Source organism: Artemia franciscana, chromosome 12 (genome assembly GCF_032884065.1).
Source record: "Artemia franciscana chromosome 12, ASM3288406v1, whole genome shotgun sequence".
NCBI lineage: Eukaryota > Metazoa > Arthropoda > Branchiopoda > Anostraca > Artemiidae > Artemia > Artemia franciscana.
Genome location: NC_088874.1, coordinates 21,703,200 through 21,727,017, shown reverse-complemented (window position 1 = coordinate 21,727,017; position 23,818 = coordinate 21,703,200). Strand labels below are relative to the sequence as shown.

Sequence of the window (23,818 nt, the reverse complement as noted above, 5' to 3'; positions counted from 1 at the left end):
AAAAGTTTGGAAGAATAGAAAGATAAGCCTACAAACCAAGATTAGAATATTGGAAGCTACAGTGATGACAGTGGTCAAATATGGCTCTGAAGCATGGACACTCCGAAAAGCAGATGAAAATTTACTAGATGTTTTCCAGAGAAATTGCCTACGGATTGTTCTGGGTACCCGGCTGACTGACCGTATTTCAAACAGTAGGTTGTACGAAAAGTGTGGTTCAATCCCGCTTTCTGGGGCTATAATGAAAGAAAGGTTGAGATGGCTAGGCCACGTTCTACGGATGAAGGATGACAGATTACCGAAGATTGTCCTTTTTGGCCAACCATCTGGGGCTACACGGAAAGCAGGTCGTCCTTGTCTGGGTTGGGAGGATGTCATAAATAAGGATTTAAAGGAAATGGGAACTTCCTGGGAGGGTGTAAAGAGGGAGGCTTTAAATAGATTAGGTTGGAGGAGGAGCGTGCGTAGCTGTGTTGGCCTCAGGCGGCTTGGTGCTGCAGTGAGTTATTAGTAGTAGTAGTAGTAGTAGTAAACATGAAGTTTAGGAGTTTACTACTTAAAATGATATGCATTGATTGTCAAATAAGTAACACCTATTAACCCTAGAAAATGCAGGATAAGTGATACATCCTGTATCATAGATAAACAGAAAATAGATATACATCCATATCATAGATAAACAAAAAATCCAATCATTTCAAAAATCAGAAAAATGTATTAAATTATATGCAGAGAACAATAGGGGAAAGTAAATACAAAAGGTGCTTAAGAAGATTGTAGATAAAATATTTAAAATGGATTATGGATTTGTGCTGCAAATCTTAGTGTTTTTGCACTAAGTTTAAATATAAAGAACATATGCAAAAAATGATCAAAACAAATTTCATTGTGTGCTATATTCATTACTTATTATGTATAAATGTTGTAATGCATTATTTTTGCTGTAGCAAAAGACAGACATTGCCAATAATTGGCAGTAAGCTGTGTAAAAGAAAAAGAAAAAAACTGGCTGAATGATTAAAACTATACAAGAAGCCCTAACATCTTGTTTCCAAATAGCACTTGAAATGAAATGTTTATAACATTAAACAGCAAAAAAAAAAAAAAAAATCTAAGCTATGCTAAATATGTTTATATTTCAGCTCTTCAAAATTAACACTTTAAATTATTAGTTAATTGACTTACCTGCAAGAGAATATTTTTAGAAAGACAAATTAGACTATGCTATTTTGTTGTATTTATCTCTTCAGTTGACTATTGAAGTATCAATAATATCTTTTTTCTTCTGTTTCAAAGAATATTACTTTTATTGATCAAATTTGTATATATTGTCACTAACTTACAATATAGGCTTATATTTGTTCAATAGCAAACAGGTGTACTGGTTTAAGGTGTTCACCCCCCCCCCTGGAAAATATGGTTTCCAATTCTGAGAATTTTATTTAAGTTTAAAAAAAATGGAAAAAACCACAAATCAATTTTTGATGAAAGGACTTCCATATGAGATTCTGCAATTTTTTTGCTGTAGCTAATGCCAAATAAAAAAAAGAAGAAGAAAGAAATGTAGGCAATCATCAAAATTAAGCTAAAATAAATGGCACTAAAAAGTTTAAGAAGGTTTAGCTTTCCTTTGAAAGGATAGTTGGCTTTGGGAACCAACAAATTCTTTTTGCTTAAGTTTTTGGACAAAAGCATTGTAACATTCTACAAGTTTGTTTTTCTTATCTTCCAAGGGCAGAACTACAACAAATCATTATTAATACATAAAGGAAACCCAAACCAAACAGAAATTACAATAAATAACCCAGTCAAATTCAAAACAAGCAAAATTAAAAGGAATTGGGCTGATAACCCCCACATCTTCTCAAGACCAGAACATGACATTTTGAACATTTAGTTAAAAAAAAAAAACTATGTATTGTCAGTTAATATACATATTCTGATATTTATTCCTTATTAATAATAATAATAATTTATTTTTAACCTGCTAAAATACAAGACAAGTGGAGTAAATAAAAGATAATGAAAGAAAAATAACACAACTAAGCAAGAGATAAAACATATACAACACGCCCATAACTAAACTAGCAAAAGAACCTCTAAAAGATAATGCAACTATCAAATAAAAACAGGTGAAAACTAACAGATAAATAAACAAACAAAGGGGTGGAAGGGGCTTAGAGAAAAAAACATAATCCTTTTCAAATTTTAAGCCTAACTTCTGCAAAGAAGTAATAATTAAGTAATAATTAATAAAGTAATCAAAAGCCCCAAAATATTGAATTATTTTCTTGTTCCTATAAGACCAGGGTAAATAAAGTAGAAACTTACAATAGCAGAAACATAATATATGCAATTCAGCAGATCCTTTTTTTCTCAGGATAGGTGAAATGCTAGAAAGTAAAAGTATTGAATGGTAACAAAAGCTATTATATAGCAATGCAAACGCTTTTTGAGAATAATGACCATAATTAGCCACTATTTTACCATAACCCACTTTAAGTTTTTCTTTGACATCCCATACAATATTGGTCCTAAAAGTTAATAGATTTGAACAAATATGAATGCCTAACCACCACAAATCAGTGACACAATGGACAGAGAAGTTAGAACACAGAAGACAAATAGGTATAGGCTTTGCATTAAAGACTATGTACTCACATTTTTCAGTATTCAATGACAGGCCAACACTATGGAAATGTTTTGAAATAGATGATATCAAATTTGAGAGGCTAGATCTAGTATGGCTTAAAAGAAGTATATCATCTACATATGCAATATAAGAGACATTTACCAAATCACAAAAAAGAGAGGGCATAATTTTGGATAGCACACTGAGGATACAAACACTGAAAAGATATAGTGAAAGAACACCACCTTGATGCACTCCTAAACAGATTGGTTCTTAATGCTTCTTTATTTATTAAAGTCAAAAAAGTGAAAACTTTTAAAATGTATTTGGTTTTCAGTAAAGTTCAGATTATGTTCTTGTCTTTAGAAGGTGTGGGGGTTGTCAGCCCTACTTATGTTAATTTTTTGCTTGTTTTGAATTTGACTGGGTTATTTATTGTAATTTCTGTTTGTTTTTGGTTTGATTCATTTATTGATGGTGATTTTGGTAATTTTATGCATAGAAAATTATTTGAATTTATTTCTACTCAATAGACTTTTTTACTTAACAGAGCTCTTTATTGTGATTTCACATACTTGTTTTGTGGGAAAAAGGTTTTTAAAGTATATTTATATTTGTTTGTTATTGACATAGTCTTTTTCATTGAAAAAATATTTTATATCTTTTTGATTTTGTTTTCTATTAGACTTTATAGTTTTTACTTTGAAGATTATTTGACTTTATTTCTGCTCATTTTTGGTTTAAGGAGACTCTACTTTTCTTAAAAAAACTTATTCTGCATGTTTCCCATTAACAAATACTATCTGTAAGTAATTAAATAAATAAAATATTTTTCAACTGAAAGTAAGGAGCAACATCAAAACGCAAAATAAACAAAAATTATTACATATATGAAAGGGATTGGGCTGTACTACTTATTGGTTGGGTTTTTTGTGTGAACAGCGAAATTTCTGCTTTTTGGTCTTCATGATTTGGTATGACAATAAACAAGAGGAATTTATATAGTTGTTCAAAGGGACCGTTGTATAAAAATGATTGTTTCCACTCCTTGAGGATAGTCTATCATCCTAGGGCAGAACTAAGGCAGATAGTAATACAATAAGGGTAATTCAGATCACTGTAACTAATTTTTCCCGAGTTGCCACCAACCCTAGGAAAAACACTATTTATACAAGGAGAAAAAGGTTAATAGTTGTATGATAACCAAAATAAAAATAATAAAAATCCTGGTTTTCAGGAATGAATAGACCCAAGATGGAGCCAGGGGGCACGTTCCATAATATTAATTTGTGCTCTATAGTTAAAAATTCACATTACTAGCTATTGGAATGTAGATATTACTAGATATTGGTATATAGATATTACAAGACATTGGTATATAATAATATTTACTGATATCATGCCCAGTATAATATATTAAGATTATTAAGAGCCTTATAAATTTGTCTTTTATTTCTCTGGGTTAAATAAAGACTTATCTGCTCCTAAAACAGCATTTGTTTTTTTTTTTGGTGTGTGTGTGTGCACTTTGTGTTTTAACTTGTGTACTAATTTTATAATTCTACAAATATAGGGGGAAAATCATGAATGGGTTTATTTGAGCTAGTTTTATAAATATACATGGGTATCCATAAGGGGCAGGAGCCAGCCCCCCCCCCTGGTTGAATGATGCTACCTTATATTTTAAATTTTTGTCTTGAGATTTCTGTTATACAACATTGGAAGTGCTGAATGCCCATTGATTTTGAATTAAAATCAAGTAGATGTGGGCATCAAGCCATGACTAATTGTAGAAAAAGCCAAGACAGATAGTCTGATTGGGTGAGAGGCAAATCTGGCATAAGTCCTTATTAGGATTGTATTAAAAGTATGTTGGTTCATTTGTTAATAGATAAGTCTATCTATCATTCATTCATGCGTTATTCCTAGGTGATCTATCCACATGTGTTATATAGGCTGAAAATGGAGAATTTTTGTTTTGTTTTAACTTTGCTCTTTACTTCTATCAGAAAAGGATTGTTTCATTTTTTAGGCTAATTTTTCCATTAATATTTCTTGTAAAAAAAAAATTAGGCCAGCAACTGCTACATTACCTTAAATTTATAGGTAGTTTAGTCTATTCAATTAAGGAGAGCTCCTATGGCCCTTAATGCCATTCATAGACTAAAACATCACTTCATGTCTGAGGGAGATATATTAGGCAATTTGAACACCTTTTTTTTCTTTTTTAGGCGGCCAAGACTAGGAAGAAAGGTTATCAAAATTTGCAAAACTGTAAAGTTACTAGTTTGGACATGTACCATTCATAAACCACTTTTTGATATGATTTGTACTCCAGGTCTAAGTGTGATCACAAAAATTCATTTATATTATTGGTTCAAGTATAATAGAAAATAACATTGAAACAAAAAAAGTTTTTGATTACTTGGAAATGTCAAGATTTCAAGGGAAACAGGGGGCAGAAGAGTTTATGGCCTCCCTCCCAAAGGGTAAAATCATAGGTTCCCCTTGATAGAGTGTGCCATATAGAAGGGAAGATGGTGTCACTCCCCATATCACCCCATCCCTCAGAAGATAAAAATGTACAAGGCTCAACGTTTTTTAAGAACCAGAAAAAATGTCACACTTTTTGAAAAATCACTGGTTTTTTTTTCAAACATTTGCCCCCCTCTTAAAGTTTTTACTTAGGTTTTTCCATTTGGGAATGCTTATCTTGGTGCCCTTATCCCTTGAAAATTCTCGCTTTCATCCATAAGTCTATTTATTGCTCTGTCCTTTGCTCATATCTTGATTCTGTGGTCCATTCTGGCTTCAGAACCAGCATTAGACAGCACAGGCAGTAAAACTTGAACAGCAAATTTGGAGAGGCAGTTTCTTTTATTACTGTATTTCTTGCCTATAATAAAGAAATAAGAAAATTATAAGAATTGACAACAAACTAAAATTAGCAAATGAGGCAGGTGCCATAGGGTGATTGTTACAGCCAAGATTGATTGATGCATCATTAACTAGATTTGGATTCAATTTTTCTAATGAGAGGACAATATCCATTGCAATTTACTGACAAATCAACTTCCATTTTCAAAACGATTGCAGTAAATAAAGTAAAAATTTACAATTGCAACTGCAGTTTGACTTGACCCACTTTATGTCCCCCTTATCTAGAAGCATATAGGCTAAACTGCAGCACAAAACAATGTAGAGTTGTCATAGGAACCTAAGTATTGCTTTGTTGATGCTTGCTGTTTTGAATACTGATGATTACCGATAATTTTAGAATACCCAGTGTAAGATTTCTTTAATATCCTGAATTTTTTGATCATAAAAAGAGCTTAGAGAATTGCAGAAAGAAATTACCAGTGACTTGTAGTATGCAAAATGAACTACAATCCATAGGAACAGACAAACTGATTCTAGGAAAAAATGGATATTCACATTTATTGGTGTTTAGCATCAGCAAGAGATTAGATAGAATTTGCTAAGCCCACCTCAGTTTGGCTAATAAGAAGAAAGTCATCAACGTTGTATTTAATGAATAAAATCTGCAAGTTGGTATCACAAGCCTGAATCAACGCAAAGATATTGGAAATTTTTAACTTATGCATAAATTTCAACATAAATTGATAAAGGAGAGGGAAATTTTGTAGTAGTTCTTGAAATTCCAAGTTTTTGCTTTTAATGAGTTTCAAATAATGTACAGTTTGACTAGCACATTAGGAAAATTTCTTCGTTCTGTGAATTATCAAGATTGTTCTCTTGAAATGTTAAAATCCGGATTAGAAAGTTATTTGGTTCTCCTTAATGAACAATAGGTCCCATGGAAGCATATATGTAAGACTTGCATATGTTTAAGGATTTATCTTTTGTTTTAAAGTTAAAAAATTGGGATCTATATACGTTTTTTACTTTTGGGGCTGTCAGTGAAGTTGCTTAAACTGTGTTATTTCTCTTTGCCTTTTATAGGCTATACCATGAAAAAATAGACAAAGTTTTTTTTTGTTCATTCTGACATGTGAACAAAAAAAAGGCACCTACATAAAAAAGGGAGACATTTGTCTCTATGCTGGTACCTCAAAAGAAAACCGGCTACACAGAAAACAACTACTAGAAGAAATCAAGAAGAGAGCTGCTGCTGGTGAACAAAATTTAGGAATTAAAAATGGTTGTATAGCGACAAAAACGAGCCAAAACGAGGAGACACTGCCCCAGTCAACAGAATGGAGCTTTAAACACCTGTCCCCTATCTGTACATAGTGCAAATAAAAGGAAAGCATCAGAAATGAGTGCCAAAGAACAGTGTTACTAAAAAATAGCCAGAATGGAAATGCTACTGAGGGGACAGCTCAATTTAAACAATATGATTAAAGTGGTTTATTCAAATTGTGATGTGACTGTTCCAAAACTTCCAGAGTTTTGTTATCGGAATTCTGAATTGGATTTATCAATTCTTGTCTTTAGAAAAGATCAGAGATGTCGGAGTGAGGAGCTTACTCTGTTGTAAAGAAATTTGGAGTTGAGCGTTCAAGTTTTTCTCAGAATCTTCGTTTTGTGGTTATTTATCATAGCCCTTCAAAGAGTGTTGATAGTACTTTAAAGTATGAAAGCCTACTCAGTTATCTTACTTACCTTTCTTCAGATTCAACAAAAATTGTGGTCGTTGTTGACTTTAATGCTCCAGGTATTGATTGTTTATGACATAGTAAAACATGCTCTAATACAACTTTTGGGCAAAGGTTAGTTTGAACACTGGATGGTAGTTTCCTTCATTAACATGCTACTGAGCCTACCATGTTTTGGATTGGATGAAATCCATTTAGACCTTGTAATAACTAAGCAACCATCTGACCAAGATAAATTTGGATTTTTACCCCCTATAGGCAAAAGCAATCACATGGTTTTGTCTTTATGTGTTGAAGTGAATAATCTGTCTAATCCTAAATTAAAATTGTTTGATAACTGTTCTAGAGCTAGTGTTAGTGAGTTTTTACATTCTATTCATATGGTTGGTAAATTTCACCAGTGTATCAGGGATGTGGACACATCATTTGATTTTATCTGTAATGTTGTAGTAGATAGCTGTGAAAATATCATTCCAAGGGACTATGTTATAGAGGGTGGTAAAAAACGCAAGATCATGCCAAAATTTGTCCTGGATGCAATATCCATAAAAAATAATTTTTTTGTAAATCCTGCTGCTTATTTACAACCTAATTCCATGCTGGTAGCTATTTTACTGCAGCATGAGTTGGTGTTTGATGATTCAAGATTGCATCTGAACATGTTGAAAAGATTATACAGAATCCTTTTGTTGATAAAGCCCCTGATATTGATGGTGTCTCAAATGTTTCATGTGTGAATTGGCTTCTTGTTTTGCCAGTCATCTTGCTTACCCAATCAATACCCAGGGATTCAGTTCTTGTATATTGTCTTTTGTTTATTGTTCTTTGTTGTTTTGTTTACTGTTGAATTGTAAAAAGACAAGCCTATGCCTTACTTCGTTTTTGTTAAAATATATATATGTATATTATAGACATGCATGCAGTTGGTGAAGAAAATGGAAGTCCTACCTTTTCAAATGTGCCTGCATTCCTGGCAAAGCTTTGGAAGCTTGTTGAAGACCTGGAAACAGATGACCTGATATGCTGGAGTGATGTATGTATTTGCAGCCTAAATATTTATCCATTTATTAGTCTTTCAATTCTTTATCCCTCTCTTTTTACTCTTTGAGCATATATTAGAGTATATAATATATATTCATTCGTTATTACCAAAAAAACTTGCTCATTTGTTATTTTTTATCTATCTTTTATTGCACTGTGCTTCAAAATTTCTAGACTTCCTTTAGAAACCCAAGCAAGGTGTAACAGGCTATCTTCAAAGCTCCACTACTGAGAAGGGCAGAGGATATGTCTGCCAAAAAGAATATGAAATTTACTTAATTGCTCAAACTTTCAGGATTCGTCACTGAGGTGAAAAATAATAGAATAGTTTCCGAAGTTTTTTTTTTGCGTAGAAGGGGAGGATCATTTACTCCAGCTGTTGCATATTTGTGTAGGAGTATTTCACATCCGGATTCAGAAAATTAATATACTTTGGGAAAGCTTTCGCTGAGCAGAACCTGAATAAGTTAGGACTTCATTGGATATCAATGAAGTAATATTTACTTCAGCTTTTATATTCAAGAAGGCTGCTCTGCATGCAAGGTTTCAATTCCATTTAGAAGAAGCATCGAGTGAAAACCCAGCTTTGCTGTCTTTTTGTTGCCTCCTTCTGCATTCTCGGGCCTTTGGCTGTTGTATATGGTAGTTTGCTTGGGCTTGTGCTTGGTTTTCAGCCCTTGCAGATACCCATATATATATCTATTGACTTGGCTAAACTCGAATATCCAAACAGATTGTTGTTATTTCTAATAGTCGCTTATCAATAAATTAGGTTATGGTAAGTTGTCAGCTTCTTTTTCGTTTTTATGGCATTTGGTACTTACCAAGTGACATATAGCGATCACAAATTCTGTTTGTCTGTTGGTCTGTCTGTCCTGGTTTTGCTAGTTTAGACACTTCAAGATAAGCTAGGACGATGAAATTTGGCAAGCATATCAGGAACCAGACAAGATTAAATTTGAAATAGTCATTCTCCCGTTTCGACCATCTGGGGGGGGGGAGTTTGGGGACGGTTAATTTGGAAAAATTAGAAAAATGAAGTATTTTTAACTTACGAACGGGTGATCGGATCTTAATGAAATTTGATATTTAGAAGGATATTGTGTCTCAGAGCTCTTTTTTCAATCCCGACCGGATCCGATGACATTGGGGGGAGTTGGGGGGTGGGGCTAAATCTTGGAAAACGCTTAGAGTGGAGGGATCGGGATGAAACTTGATGGGAAAAACAAGCACAAGTCCTAGATACGTGATTGACATAACCGGACTAAATTTGCTCTCTTTGGGGGGGGGGTGTTATTTCGGAAAAATTGAGGTATTGAGGTAAAAAAACAGGTGACCGGATCTCAATGAAATTTGATATTTAGAAGGAACTCATATCTCAGAGCTCTTATTTTAAATCCCGACCGGATCTGGTGACATTGGGGGGGGGGGGGAGTTGGAGGTGGAAACCGGAAATCTTGGAAAACGCTTAGAGTGGAGGGTTCGGGATGAAACTAGTTGGGTAAAATAAGCAAATGTCGTAGATATGTGATTGACGTAACCGGACTGGATCGGTTCTCTTTGGGGAAGTTAGGGGGGTCCAGTGCTTTGGTGAGTTTGGTGCTTTTGGACGTGCTAGGACAATGAAAATTGGTAGGCGTGTCAGGGACCTGGAAGGGAGAGGAAAAATTAGAAAAACTGAGGTACGTTTAACTTACGAGTGGGTGATCGGATCTTAATGAATTTTGCTATTTAGAAGGATCTCGTGTCTCAGAGCTCTTATTTTAAATCCCGACCGGCATTAAGCCTCCGATTTTCTTTTTAAATCTATCTATTGATTCTTAGAATTTTTCTAGAGCTCATACCATATGAACTCTTCTCTTGGCTCTTCGACCTCGTCACAAGTGCGATATGAGCTCTTAGCCTTTTTTTTTTTTAGTGGCTTATGTTAGGTGGTTCATTTAGAACAGTCACTTAATTAGTAGATTTTCAGTCTAACAATCCTTATTTTCTACTTAAGAGTGTTTAGGGACCAATAACTGGTATATTAACTTAATTATTAACTCTACTGAACTCTAATATTTCTGTTTCTGTAAATACCAATCGACTACTATATTCTTCTATGAAAATATGTGACAATATTCATCCAAATGCCTTTTCTTTTTCATTCTGTAGCCTCTTGTCACTCTCACAGTTCCAAAACTATTCTAAAAAAATTTGTGTTTTCTAGTTTAAAAAGTTATTTTCAAACACATTGGAAGAGTAAAAATACGAATGAACACACACTTGATTAATATATACTTATCAAAAATGCATTTACTATATGGCATAAGCTTTCAGAATGTTTCACTGAAAGGCTGAAAGGATAACGTCAGTAGGTCACCAAACCGTCAACCCAGGGTTACTGGTAGCTCTCAGGAATGTTTTTGGTTGCTTGTGGGGATGTTTCAGACACAAGGCAAATCTGATTTGCAGTAATGATATCAGGCAAATGACTCACGAAAACAGTAGAACCATGTCTGGCGTACCTGTCGCTTATGTCTATCCCTGGAGTTGAGTGTGTGATCTTGATTAAAATTAGTGCATTTCTCTTCTGTTTTATACATTCCTTGGACTGTTGCTGTTGTTCGAATAATGGTAAATCCCAGAAAAAAAAAATCATTTTCATATTCAATGGGAAACCGATTTCTTATTTATACTCAGATAAAGGGCATTTGTATGTGCTTGCTTTCTAAGGAAGCAATCTTTTGAGAAGAATGGAAATTTAAAACATAATTACAAAATCTTCCTTCCAATATTGAAAAGGATTTCGTTTGGAATTTTTCCTTGTGTAAAGAGACGGTAATACGACTAAAATCTTAATGAAATGCTCAACAATTTTGATAATAATAAAAGAAAGGTAATAGCAATTGAGGAATTTTTTCGTATTTCGAAAATTATTGCTAAAAATAAAGAACCTTACAGAGATGGCGAATTAATCAAAGTATCATTTTCTAGAAGCTGCCTATACGTTGTTTAACAATTTAAAAACAGGGATGATGTGACGTCTGGTATGTGATCTGTACAACTGTCTAGTAATATAGCTTTAAAAAAGATTGAACTAGACCTACGTTGCCCGGGCAACGTGAAGTGTTGCGGCAACCTTTGTCCGGCTTCGCCGACTAAAGTGTTGCGAGAGCAACACTTTGGTTTGGTTTCTTCACTGTCGATCAGTAATCACATGATCAATGGCCATTCCTCAGCGTTGAAAAAACAACAACAAAATAGTATCGAAGGAAGGGACTAAATTGACTTTGCAGCCAGTTGAACTTTATCCTTTTCAATGGTGGACATCGCAACGGATGAAAACTCAGAACAATATCTTATATAATTTAGTTGGTATTATATAGCTATCCCTAACTTTTCAGGATATAAATACCATAGATGACATTCTATTAATTATTACGAAACTATGCCATTGTTTTACATTCTCGTTTGTGCTTGTTTCTTCACTATCGGTTAAATGATGAAGTTGTCAGCCTATAGAAGTTTTTAAAACGGTATGTTCAAACTAGAACGCAATCAGTTATCACGTGACCAAAGGCCATTCCTCAGCGTTGAAAAAACAATAACTACAAAATAATATCGAAAGAAGGGACTAAATTGACTTTGCAGCCAGTTGAACTTTGTCCTTTTCAATCGTAGACATCGTGACAGATGAAAACTTGGAACAATATCTTATATAATCTAGTTGGTATTATAAAGCTATCCGTAACTTTTCAGGATTAAAATACCGTAGGTGAGACTAATTATTACGAAACTACCTCATTGTTTTACGTTATCGTTTGTACGCGTTGCGTAAACACTTAATTCTGTCAGATTTAAAGAGATAGAACACAATGTGCACCAATTTGCACAAATTTCAGGCCCAAGGTGAATAGATTCTTGCTTACAAGTCCTTCTCCGTGATAGACATCAAGGTCACCGGAAACAAATAAATGGTTACACCTACTAGCAAAAGTTACAAACCCCTCATCGCTGAAGATGATTGTAGTCCAACAGTCGATTATTACTTACAAGTCCCCTACATGTCTTACCACTGGAACCAAATTGGTTTAACCATCAAATACACAGGAAACAAATAATAGGTACACCAACTAGCAAAAGTGGCAAACCCCTCATTGCCGAAGATGATTATGAGCTAACAGCCGTTTCTCGCCCAAAGTGAACCGATTCTTACTTATGTCCCTCTCCCGTGATAGGCATCAAGTTTAGCGGAAACAAATAAATGGGTACACCAACTAGCATAGTTGCAAACCCCTCATCGCTGAAGTTGACTGTAGCCTAACAGCAGATTATTACTTACAAGTCCCCTACATGTCTTACCGCTGGAACCAAATTGATTTTACCACCAAATACACTGGAAACAAACAATAGATACACCAAATATCAAAAGTTGCTAAACCCCTTATTGCCGAAGGTGATTATTACCTAACAGCTGACTGTTGCTTACAAGTCCTCTATATGTCTCACAATTTGCATCGGCCTAGATTTCGTTTCAGTGTGTACCTTACTACTGAAGTTGTCAACTCATGAAGGAATTTTTGTGCCAAAAAATGGATATACACAGGCTATATAACTCCACTTCACTTCGCACACCATAGGCTCTTGCTCGTGGACAAGCAAAAGCCATCCTTTTTGACCCCAGGCAAGAGTTTTGCGGAACTTTCCAAAATGTAATGTCATATTACATTTTGTAATATGTCATCAATCCGGCCTGAAGTCCGCTCTTTCCATAAAAACCGCACAGGTTTGACCCTTACCAGTTTCCAGGAATAGGCTGAGATCGGTGGCATAGGAAAAAAAAACGGGAAAAAACCAAAGTGTTGCTCTCGCAACACAATAATGTGAGTTCTCTTGTAGTTTCACAACTTAAAACTGGCTTGTATTATTGCAGTTCCCTTTTCTAAGCAAATTGAAAAACCTACTGATTTCTAAGAAAATTGAAAAACCTACTGATTTTTACTTTTTCAAGTAAAAAAAGAGCCGGTAAAAGGTGAATTACTTTAAGGACGTAAATAGAACATTACATATATTCTGCTTAATAGATACATGGATAGCTATCAGCGAGAAAGAAAGAATAAAAAAATTACACCAGATTGCTTCAGTAAATCAGTTTTAATCAGCGTTAGTTACGACAAAATAGCTCTCTTACGAAGAAAAATATTCATTTTTCTTCGTAGTTATTAATTAAAAGAAAGAATTTTAATTACTATTTCAATCGGAATATTTGTCGAATAGTTGTATTTGTACAGTTAGATCCTCTTGTTGTCATATATTTTATCATTGCTACTCTTTCTTCTAGAGTGGCGCAAGTTTCTACATAAGAAATCAAGCCTTGTTTGCCAGACAACTGTTGCCCCTCTATTACAAGCATAATAATATGGCTAGCTTCATCAGACAGCTTAATATGTGTAAGTAAAATATTCCATTTTATGTTATTCTAACCAAATATGGTAAATATATTAAATTCTGATAATTCTCTTAACAAGAAATCACAACGTCATCAGAATCTCTGAGTAAAGACTAAGAATCTGACCCCCGTTGGCCCCTAGAAAGAACAAAAAGTTTATCTATTGACTGAGTTGAATATTGATATTTGTATATTTTGTAAACTGAAAGATATTTTATTTGTTTCGACTATTTTGAAGAGCATACTGGCCATGATGACAGGTGACATCATGATGACAAGAATTTCGAATAATTTGGAGACAGCTCTTGTCAAAATGATACAGTGACAATACTTTAATATGTTATGAAAATTCTGAAGACCGTATTGGCCAATCAGGATGACAGAAGTCATGGATAATTTGAAGTCGGAGATTTTTCTTATTAAAATTAGTCATAAGTTGATGTCTTTTGTAAAAGAGATATTTTTGTGTTTAGCTGAAAAATATCCTATATATTTCGACGATTGTGAAGACCGTATCATTGGATCATTTATTGTATTGCAGATGGGTTTCGGAAGGTATCATCGGTTGAGCAAGGAAGCCTTCGTGTGGACAAGGATGAGATGGAATTTCAACATAATTATTTCCTAAGAGGTCACGAGTATCTTCTAGAAAATATTAAACGAAAGGTAATGTCTATTTCGTCTTCTTCACAAGTTCAGCACAAAAAATAGTTTATGGCATTGGTAACCATAGTTTGTGGCTCAAGACCTAAAATGTAGGGCCCTATAAATATTATTTTGTACTGTGAATTAGGAAATGAACATAGAATATACACATTACCATTCTTATTACTGATTTTTGTAATACGAATACTTCTACTAAATTGAAAGTTCCATTTTTTTGCCTCACTGTCCAGTTTTTTTGTGTTTTTTCTTCACTAATGCAAAAGTTTGTAGTGCTAAAATTGTTGCTGTTAAACACAAATTTTGCTTTAGATTTCAATTTAATATAAAAGTTAAATTATAACATTTTTTAACAATTGAATTTTCTTCTTTTAAAGAGATGGATTTCCCTAATTTGTCCAAAAAAATCTTTGTACATAAAATACAGCTGATTGAAAGGTTCCGATTGTGTTTTCGGATATTATGTGATTCTATTCGAACCAAAAAATTTTGGTCTTGAGCAGAAAAAAAGTTTTGTTCCTCACTGTTATCTATTGAGAAAATTACAAGCTTTTAATTGCTGAACTTTTCAAATATAAATAAGCAAGTAAATAAGTTCAAATAGAACAATACTTATTTCCTTTTATTTTTAAATGTAACGTATTTTGATGAATAATGTAGTTCGAAAGGAGTTAATCTGACGTTTTAGCAGAGGTTCTGACGGCTGTTCGATAAATTTTCAAATTTGGTATCCCTGAGCAACCCCAGGTAAGGAACCTTAGGCTCCCTAGGCGAAATCAATTAGGAACTAAACTGCTCATTTACAACGGGTCTGTCCCGAGAATGTCATAACGAAGTGTCATACCTTGTAACAATACTCTAGGGATGAGGAATGGATAATACTTTTGTTGACACGGGGTGGTGTATGGAAGAAAAGGAAGGAAGCAATTGGGAATTCAGACGCTTGCCATTATTGATTTTAGCATTAATTCTATATTGGCTCATCTGCATGCTCATTAATCTGTTGTTAGCAGGTTTCTCTTAATTATATTTTTTCATAATCCAATAAAAAAATCTAGTGTATATATATATATATATATATATATATATATATATATATATATATTATGAAAAGAGAAATCACCAATGAAACAGCACAAACACAAAAAAAAAAAAAAAAAAGAGACAGAAGGAGAAAAGGAAGACTGTTTTTCTAAATTAGTGATTAATATAGACCAGCACTTGAATTAAGCCTTAACCCTACTCATCCATACAATCACACAGGTCAAACAGTATAGCCATACACAATCAACCATAAAGAATAATTCATGGACAGGCAGTCATGTCGTCAATAAATATAAGTCGTCATTTACCAAAGAATAAAAATAATAAAGACAAATAATTCAGAGGAAACAACCCAACACAAGGGCACATCAGGAGAATACACTTGCCTATAGGGTTTCGGCACTTTAAATTCTCTACCCAGTCAAGTGTTGTGCCTACCACAGAATCACAGAATATCCATGGCATCCCCGTGTCAGGTATCACCCCCAAAATACATGCCTATGAAAAAAAAAAAAACAGCAAATGTAGAACAACCAAGTAACACCAAAACAAGCTTATCCTGTTAATATATTCCTCTTTTTAGCAACAATAGGTAAACTAAATATGATAAATTTTACCAAATCACAAATATTAACACTTTGCAAAAAAACCTGAATGAACTAAACAATTATAGAATTCATCTTTACCATTTAGTGCTTTGTCTATGTCATCTAATAGTTTATTTATCAGTTTTGGCTGAACTTCGTTGAAGTAAGGATGCTGGGGCTATTTTAAAGAGTTAAAAAAAAAACATTTTTAGTTTTAAAGTTCGCATTTTAATGACTTAAAACAACAAATCCTTTGGGCCAGGAAACGAATTTGCGCAGGCTAGCTGAATATAGGAAATTAAGGTCAGATTCTATTAGGGTTAAAAGAGTTAAAAAAATAGAGGGGTAAATGAAGATTAATGAAGAAATTAAGAGAGCTTATGGTGTGAATAACCCTTGTGAGTTTTGGTCGGTAGTTAAATGTTCAATTCAGGACCCTGGAATAAGAGGATGTTTCCCGCCAGTTGAGACTCGACGAGATTATTTTGAAAATAGGGAGTCAGAATATGTCAGGCGAATGAGTCGAGTGGTTCAGAGGATAGAGAGTTAGGTTTAGGGACGGTAACATATCCTTTAAGATAGAATGATTACGATTTATTAGGCCTGTATCTCAACAAGAAATTTGAGATCAGTTGAAAATGCTGAATGGTAATTCGTGTCCAGGAACAGATAGTATATCTAACAAGACCCTGAAATTAGGAAGGACATCTTTCATGCCCATGTTGGCCGCAATTCTCCCGTTTGTAGTAGAGAAAAATTGTGGCGTCGCTCATGGGACACTTCGGTAGCAGTGCCTCTTTTTAAGAAAGGTAACAGGGAGTTACATGAAAATTTTAGGTCTAATTTGTTTTTAAGATTTTGGAATTTAGGCTAAGAGATTGGTTAGATAAGGAGGGTATACTTGGCCTGATGCAAGCAGGATTCAGACCGACATTCAGCACTGCTGATCATGTTTTTACTTCGGATATACTGAGAAAGAAATATTTTTCAGGGAAAAATAGTTGGCTATTCGTAACCTTTTTGAACCTGAAAAGTGCTTTTGACTTGGTATATAGGAGTTTGTTAGTTGAAAGTCTGTTAGAAATAGGCTTGCCTTCTTGTTTTGTAGTAATAATAGAAGATATGTATCAGAGAGTGAAAGTTGTTGTGAAGGTTATGGGAAACATTCCTAGGCTGGTCACGTCTCATGTGGGTGTAAAACAAGGGTTTACTTTATCTCATTAGTTTTTCTCCTTGTTTGTTAATGATTTAGATAGTTTTATGAAAATTATTGGAGCCCCTTATGTATCTCTTGATTGGTTTAGGCTATCATGTATGTTATTCGCGGATGACGTAGCTCTAGTGGCGGATAGTAGAGAAAATCTTCAGAAGCAATTAGCAATAATAAAAACTATTTAGAAAAGAAGTATTTAGAGTTTAACACCAATTAGTCAGTAGTATTAGTATTTAGGAACAAAGGGGATATTGATTCCGAGGTTGATTTTAATTTTGGAGGAACGGTATTAGAGGTTAAAGAAGAATTTGTTTATTTGGGTGTTAAATTTACTACATTAAGGGGGATGTCTAGGCATGTAGAAGATTGTAATTTAAGGGGTAATGGCCCAATAAATATGCTTTTGGGAAGTAATTTAGGTCAGCTAGCTGACATGAGGATCCAGAAAAGAGTTTTCCTGATAAAAGTACCTCCTAGTCTACATTGAGGTTCTGAGATTTGTAGCTATGCTAAAGTCGTTCAGCTAAGTTATTTAAGAGAATTTTAGACTTGAAGCATTCATTTAGTTCAGTGGTACTGAAAGGAGATTTGGGGCTTTTCACTTTAAGGAATGTTTTATTGGTTAGAATGGTGAAATTCTGGGAGAAAATAATTAGGAACATACTGTGGATACACATATTTTCTTTTGATTTACTTTAACATTCTTTGAACTCTTCAATCAATATTTCAATCAATATTTATTAATTCAAATTAAAAATTTACAGAAACAATATTATGCCCCAACAGAGAGCAGAGCTCGTAAGGCTGGGGCAGCACAAATGCATAAAAAAAACACAACGTCTCGTCATACTAATAATTTTTAAAGGAGAGAGAAAAAACTAAGACAAAAAAAACATACGAGAGAAAAAAAAAACATACAAGGTAGGAGATCATAGAGGAGGCCACCCCAGCGCAAGAACACCACAGCAAAATACATACTAAAATCTATTATTAATCAATCCCGACATCCAGGCAAAGAATTATTTTGAAATATGTTTTTTCAAAGAAAATCGACTTAAGAAACTTCGGGACATTTCTACTAAGTTTATTTGCAATATGAGGTATCTGGTATCTGATTGAGAATCTAGCTCTTACATTAATACCTTTGGCCTCTCCGAATCCACCCAGGATCACAAATTTGGAATATCCAATGATAAATCCTACATGTAAACAATAGACCTATCATATAAATAATAACCCTTATCCTGTAGGCTGTGGGGGGTCATGTAGTCCCAGAGGCATAGTAATTGTACGTTTTGACTATTCTGAAAAAAAGCTATCTCAAAATTTTGATAATTGTTGAGGGGGGAAAGGACGAGTGAGATAGTCTGGTCGCCCTCTAATCACTTTTTAGCATCTCTCTCAATATGTCCTGAAAATTTCAACTTAATACCGTCAGCGGTTCCTGAAATGTTGCTGATACACCCTTCTGAAAACCGGAATGCACATAGTATGCTTTGGTTTTGTTAAATATCCCATTCAACATTTTCTAAAAGTTTCACTTTAACACCCTAGGTTTGTATGGATATCTCGGATCAAGGATGCCCTCTTTCCTAAAAAAGAAACCATATGTGTAAACAACTGGCAATTGGCATGTGAAATTAAGCGCTATGATTATGACATTGAATTTTAACATAAACTAATTAATTATTATCAAACAGTTTTAAAAAAGTTTATCAAACAGTTATATGCATTTTTTATTATTTGAAAAACGACTATACATTAAATAATAAAAAAACAAGTTTTTAAGCGACATTAAAGCTGAAACCGAATAAAAATTATTCCGTATATGAAATATCTTTTTTGACTTTTAAAAAGTTCACTAGGGCTTCTGATTTCCAATTGAGTGTACCGCATCCGAAGTTTATTCGATATACGACCACCCTTTTAGAAAAACCTTAAATGTTAATAGTGGGAAACTACTTTAGCTTATAGCCCTTGCCCCGAGGGTGATGAGGGGGGGGGGTCATCCTGAAAGATATACTTAGTGAATCTTTCATACTTAACAAAATGGCTATCTCAGAATTTTGATTAGATGTGTTTGGGGAAATGATGGGCATGGAGGAAGAGGGGCTGGTTGCCCTCCGATCATTTTTGACTATTAAATGGGCACTATAACTTCTGATTTTTAATCTAATGATCCCCCCTCCGAAGTTTATACGAAAACCCATTCTATAAGAACCTTATGTACCCCTGGGACAAAACTTATAGCCCTTGCCCTGAGGGTTGTGGGGGATTCTCATCGTAAAAGACATAACTACGGAACCTTTCAACTACGCTAAACAAAATGGCTATCTTAAAATTTTGATTCTGTTTATTTGGGGGAATGATGAGTGTGGTGGGAACGGATTTCCCTCCAGTCACTTTTGACTTAAAAAGGACACTAGAACTTGAAATTTCCAATCAAATGAGCCATTTTCAAAGTTTCTACGACAACTCCTTCTATACGAAGTTCTCTGGTCCCCCCTCCCCCAAAAAATAATGTGTTGTATCCACATCGCTATTTACTTAGGCAGCACTATTGCGCTGCCTATTATCAAAACAAGAAGGTGTTTTAAAGCCAGGAATCAAAGATCATATCAGAGAAGAAGAAAGGGTAAATTTTCCTTTTTTTTTTAAACTAATGATTATTCTTATCTGCTGAATATATGATCTGTTTAATATATGGTGTATTATATGATGTTTAATATTTAATGGAGTGATTTTAATCACTGGGCTTCAAAAACTATGGTCACAGAAATTAGTGAACAGGCTTGCTTTTTTTTTCTCGCACCCTCCCAGGAAATTCCCATTTCCTTAATCTTTCTTTACGATATTCTCCCACTCCAACCGAGGACGACATGTTTTCCGTTTAGATCAAGACGGTTGGCCGAAAAGGACAATCTTTGGCAATCTGCTATCCTTATTCCGCAGAACGTACCCAAGCCATCTCAACCTTTCTGTCATTATAGCCCTGGAAAGCGGGATTGAACCACACTTTTTGTACAGCCTACTGTTTGAAATACGGTCATTCAGTCGGGTACTCGAATTGTACGAGGATTGACAATTTCCGAAAAAATCCGAAGGCTTGGTTGACAGTACATCTGAGTATATAAGTAAGTTGATAGTGATATTTGAGGGGAAGAGGAGAGACTCCTTACTTTTAAGAAATAAGTGAACTTTTTGTAAAAGTTCGACAAATGATTAGATCTTTAAGGTCTAATCAAATTGCCAAGGTCTAAAAACCAAATTGCCTACGCTGTTTTTCAGGTTTTTAGAAACCTGGTTTTCAGGTTTCTATGCATTGACGTCGCTTGGACTGTGCTTCAGCTAGCAAAATTAATCCGGAATTTTAAAGGAAGATGGGCATACTGAAAATTCAAGTTTTGCCTTATCAGGATAAAAAAATAGAAGAGGAGAACCAAAATAAGATTTCTGCAAAAAATGTAGATAAATGTTTAGAATTTGTAATTTGACTCATTCAGCTTACGTTACTCATTTTGTTCATTCAATAAACAAAACTATTAAAGAAAACTAAAGTATATTAATTGAAGTTTCTTAATTTAAAGTATAAGAAAAATTAAAGATAGACTAAAAATTAGATGGATTTTATATTTTTAGCTGCCATCTGGTACAAGACAATCTGAGGATTTCGATAAAGTTCGTCCAGATTTTGCACAAAAGGTGTTAACGGATGTAAGAATTTTAAAGGGGAAACAGGATTCAGTAGATAAGCGTCTAGCTGGCATGAAAAGAGAAAATGAAGTTCTCTGGAGAGAAGTGGCATCTCTTAGGCAGAAACATTTCAAGCAGCAGCAAATTGTAAACAAGGTGAGTTTTGTTTCAGAAGTTATGTCTTCGAATAGGAAATTAACTTTAGGTCAATTTACAAACTAGACCTACGTTGCCTGAGCAACGTGAAGTGTTGCGGCAACCTTTGTCCGGCTTCGCCGAATAAAGTGTTGCGAGAGCAACACTTTGGTTTTGTTTCTTTGCTATCGGTTAAACGCTGAAGTTGTCAGCCTATCGAAGCTTTTAAAACATTATGTTCAAAGAAGAACGCGATCAGTCATCACATGATCAAAGGCTATTCCTCAGCGTTGAAACAACAACAATAACAAAAGAATATCGAAAGAAGGGACTAAATTGACTTTGCAGCCAGTTGAACTTTATCCTTTTCAATCGTAGAAATCGTGACGGATCAAGACTTGGAACAATATCTTATATAATCTAGTTGGTATTATAAAGCTATCCGTAACTTTTCGGGATCAAAATACCATAGATGACACTCTATTAATTATTACGAAACTGCCTCGTTGTTTTACGTTATCGTTTGTACCCGTTGCGTAAACACTTAATTCTAGGTTACAGTGAGTATGGGTAGGCTACACCAACTAGCAAAAGTTACAAACCCCTCTTCACTAAAGATGATTGTAGCCTAACAGACGATTATTACTTACAAGTCCCCTACATGTCTTACCACTGGAACCAACTCGGTCTTATCATCAAATATACTGGAAACAACTAATGGGTACACCAAATAGCAAAATTTGCAAACCACTCACTGCCGAAGATGATTATGAGCTAACAGCTGACCTTTCCTTACAAGTCCCCTACATGTCTCACAATTGGTATCGGCTTATTTTTGGTTTCAGTGTGTACCCTACTTCTGAAGTTGTCAACCCCTTGAAACTTTCAAACTAGTATATCTCATGAAGGAATTTTTGTATCAAAAAATGGATGACATATACTTTGATCAGCTCATCAAGAGCTATCGATTGCCGCCGAAAAAAAATCTATTTGTCTTAGTTCAAAAGTTGATTTTCTTGCCTTAGGCCAACTTTCTAACGTCACCACTTAGGAAGGAGCAAAGGATAAGCTCCAATTTCTTTAGCAATGACAGAACTTTTAATGTTTAAGAGGTACATGTGATAACATTTCTCTACCTCAATCCCAAGTCCGAAAAAAACAAATGATAAACCCAGGGAAAATCACGGCAGCACTTTCGGACCCGTGGGAAAATGCCGCTTTTTTGCTTCTGTAAATTTTTCTATTTATCACTCAAAGAAGATATATTGGCTGTGGGGCCGGGTAACTGCCACATATATTTAACACTTATAGATTTTAGTCCATCTTCAATTTGAAAGTGGTGCCTGCCTGCTTGCCTGCTAGAACGGAGCTTTCCACTCGAAAGCAGAAACATGCTTTGATGAAACGAAAGCTTGGCTGCACAACTTCAGATACTCCTCTCTGACACAGGCTACATAACTCCACTTCACTTCGCACACCTTAGGCTCTGGCTCGTGGACAAGCAAAAACCATCCTTTTTGGCCCCAGGCAAGAGTTCTGCGGAGCTTTCCAAAATGTAATGCCATATTTATCAATCCGGCCTGAGGTCCACACTTTCCGTAAAAACCGCACAGGTTAGACCCTTACCAGTTTCCAGGAATAAGCCGACATTGGTGGCATAAAAAAAAAAAAAAAAACGGGACAAAACCAAAGTGTTGCTCTAGCAACACAATTAGTGCAATAAAACAAAAAACTAAACCGTAGCGGCGTAGAATTTAAAATGCGTCTTTTTGAGAGTATGTGAATGGTAGAGCATGCACCGGAGATGTATAGATTTACAGAATAGAGCACGAATCATTACATCGAATCTGTGCGACAAAATAATCGCACAATATTCAACTATTTCAGTTAGCTAACAGTTTTGTATTTTTCGAGACCTTAGAAATTAACAAGTAATTACTGTCAGACATATGTAGACCATGATTTGAATTTGCACTTCCAAACAATTTGTCCGGATGTGAACCAGCTTAAAACTCAATATCACCATCAGTGGATACTGAGATCATAGCCGTTCTGTCATTTAGGTTAGTAAAGATTGCAGCTTAAGGCCCACTAATCATGTGAGCTTCAGGCATGCTAGCAAGAAGGGGACTACTGGGATTTTACTCCTCGAAGATACCGTTATATTTCCCATTTATTCAGCAATGTTTATGATATCAGAGTTGATGCTGTAGCAATTTCTTGTTAACCATGACTCATGTACAATCCTAACTGTGGAGTCCTCTGCATCCAAGATTCGAAAAAAGTCCAATCATTAAACAATTTGAAGTGAAGTCAGGATGACTCTAGGAACGCTATGGTAAACTACACTGTAAATATTCATTTGACAGTACTGAAGGCTAATGGATTTGCCGTTTCACAATTTAATTACCATATATATGTTTTGATTGAGGAAAACCACAAAATAGTTCATGAAATACTCAGAATGAAAATTTGGCTGAAAACTGGCAAATTATCTCTAACAACGTATTTGATAAAGGGAGAGTCCACCCGTAATCTTGGTACTCTATGATTACTGTATAGAAGCTATGATGTTTCTTTGGAGGTGGAGCGAGTCTGAAAAGCAAATTAAAACCAAAATGCAATGATTGTTCAGTAGTTGCTTCACAACTACCGATTAAATGTTTTTTTCCATTTATGCTTGTAAAATTCCATCGGAATAAATTTACCTCTGGGTCACATCAGTTATTTTTGATCGTTATTTGCCGGTTAGTTGTCTTG

The 23,818-nt window shown here is 34.6% G+C and overlaps 1 protein-coding gene across 4 annotated transcripts in view; it reads left to right on the top strand.

Annotated features, from left to right (window-relative positions):
• LOC136033848 (heat shock factor protein-like) overlaps positions 1 to 23,818 on the top strand; it is a 78,315-nt gene that overhangs the window by 12,099 nt on the left and 42,398 nt on the right. For 3 of the 4 annotated variants that reach the window (XM_065714805.1, XM_065714804.1, XM_065714803.1), the window contains exons 3-6: positions 8,163 to 8,284; positions 13,616 to 13,724; positions 14,265 to 14,389; positions 20,870 to 21,079. In XM_065714805.1, the coding sequence (XP_065570877.1) occupies positions 8,165 to 8,284; positions 13,616 to 13,724; positions 14,265 to 14,389; positions 20,870 to 21,079 (564 nt within the window). In that variant the 5' untranslated portion in view covers positions 8,163 to 8,164. Of the gene's footprint in view, positions 1 to 4,939; positions 4,971 to 8,162; positions 8,285 to 13,615; positions 13,725 to 14,264; positions 14,390 to 20,869; positions 21,080 to 23,818 lie in introns of those variants that run through there. The other variant, XM_065714802.1, reaches the window with a different exon arrangement.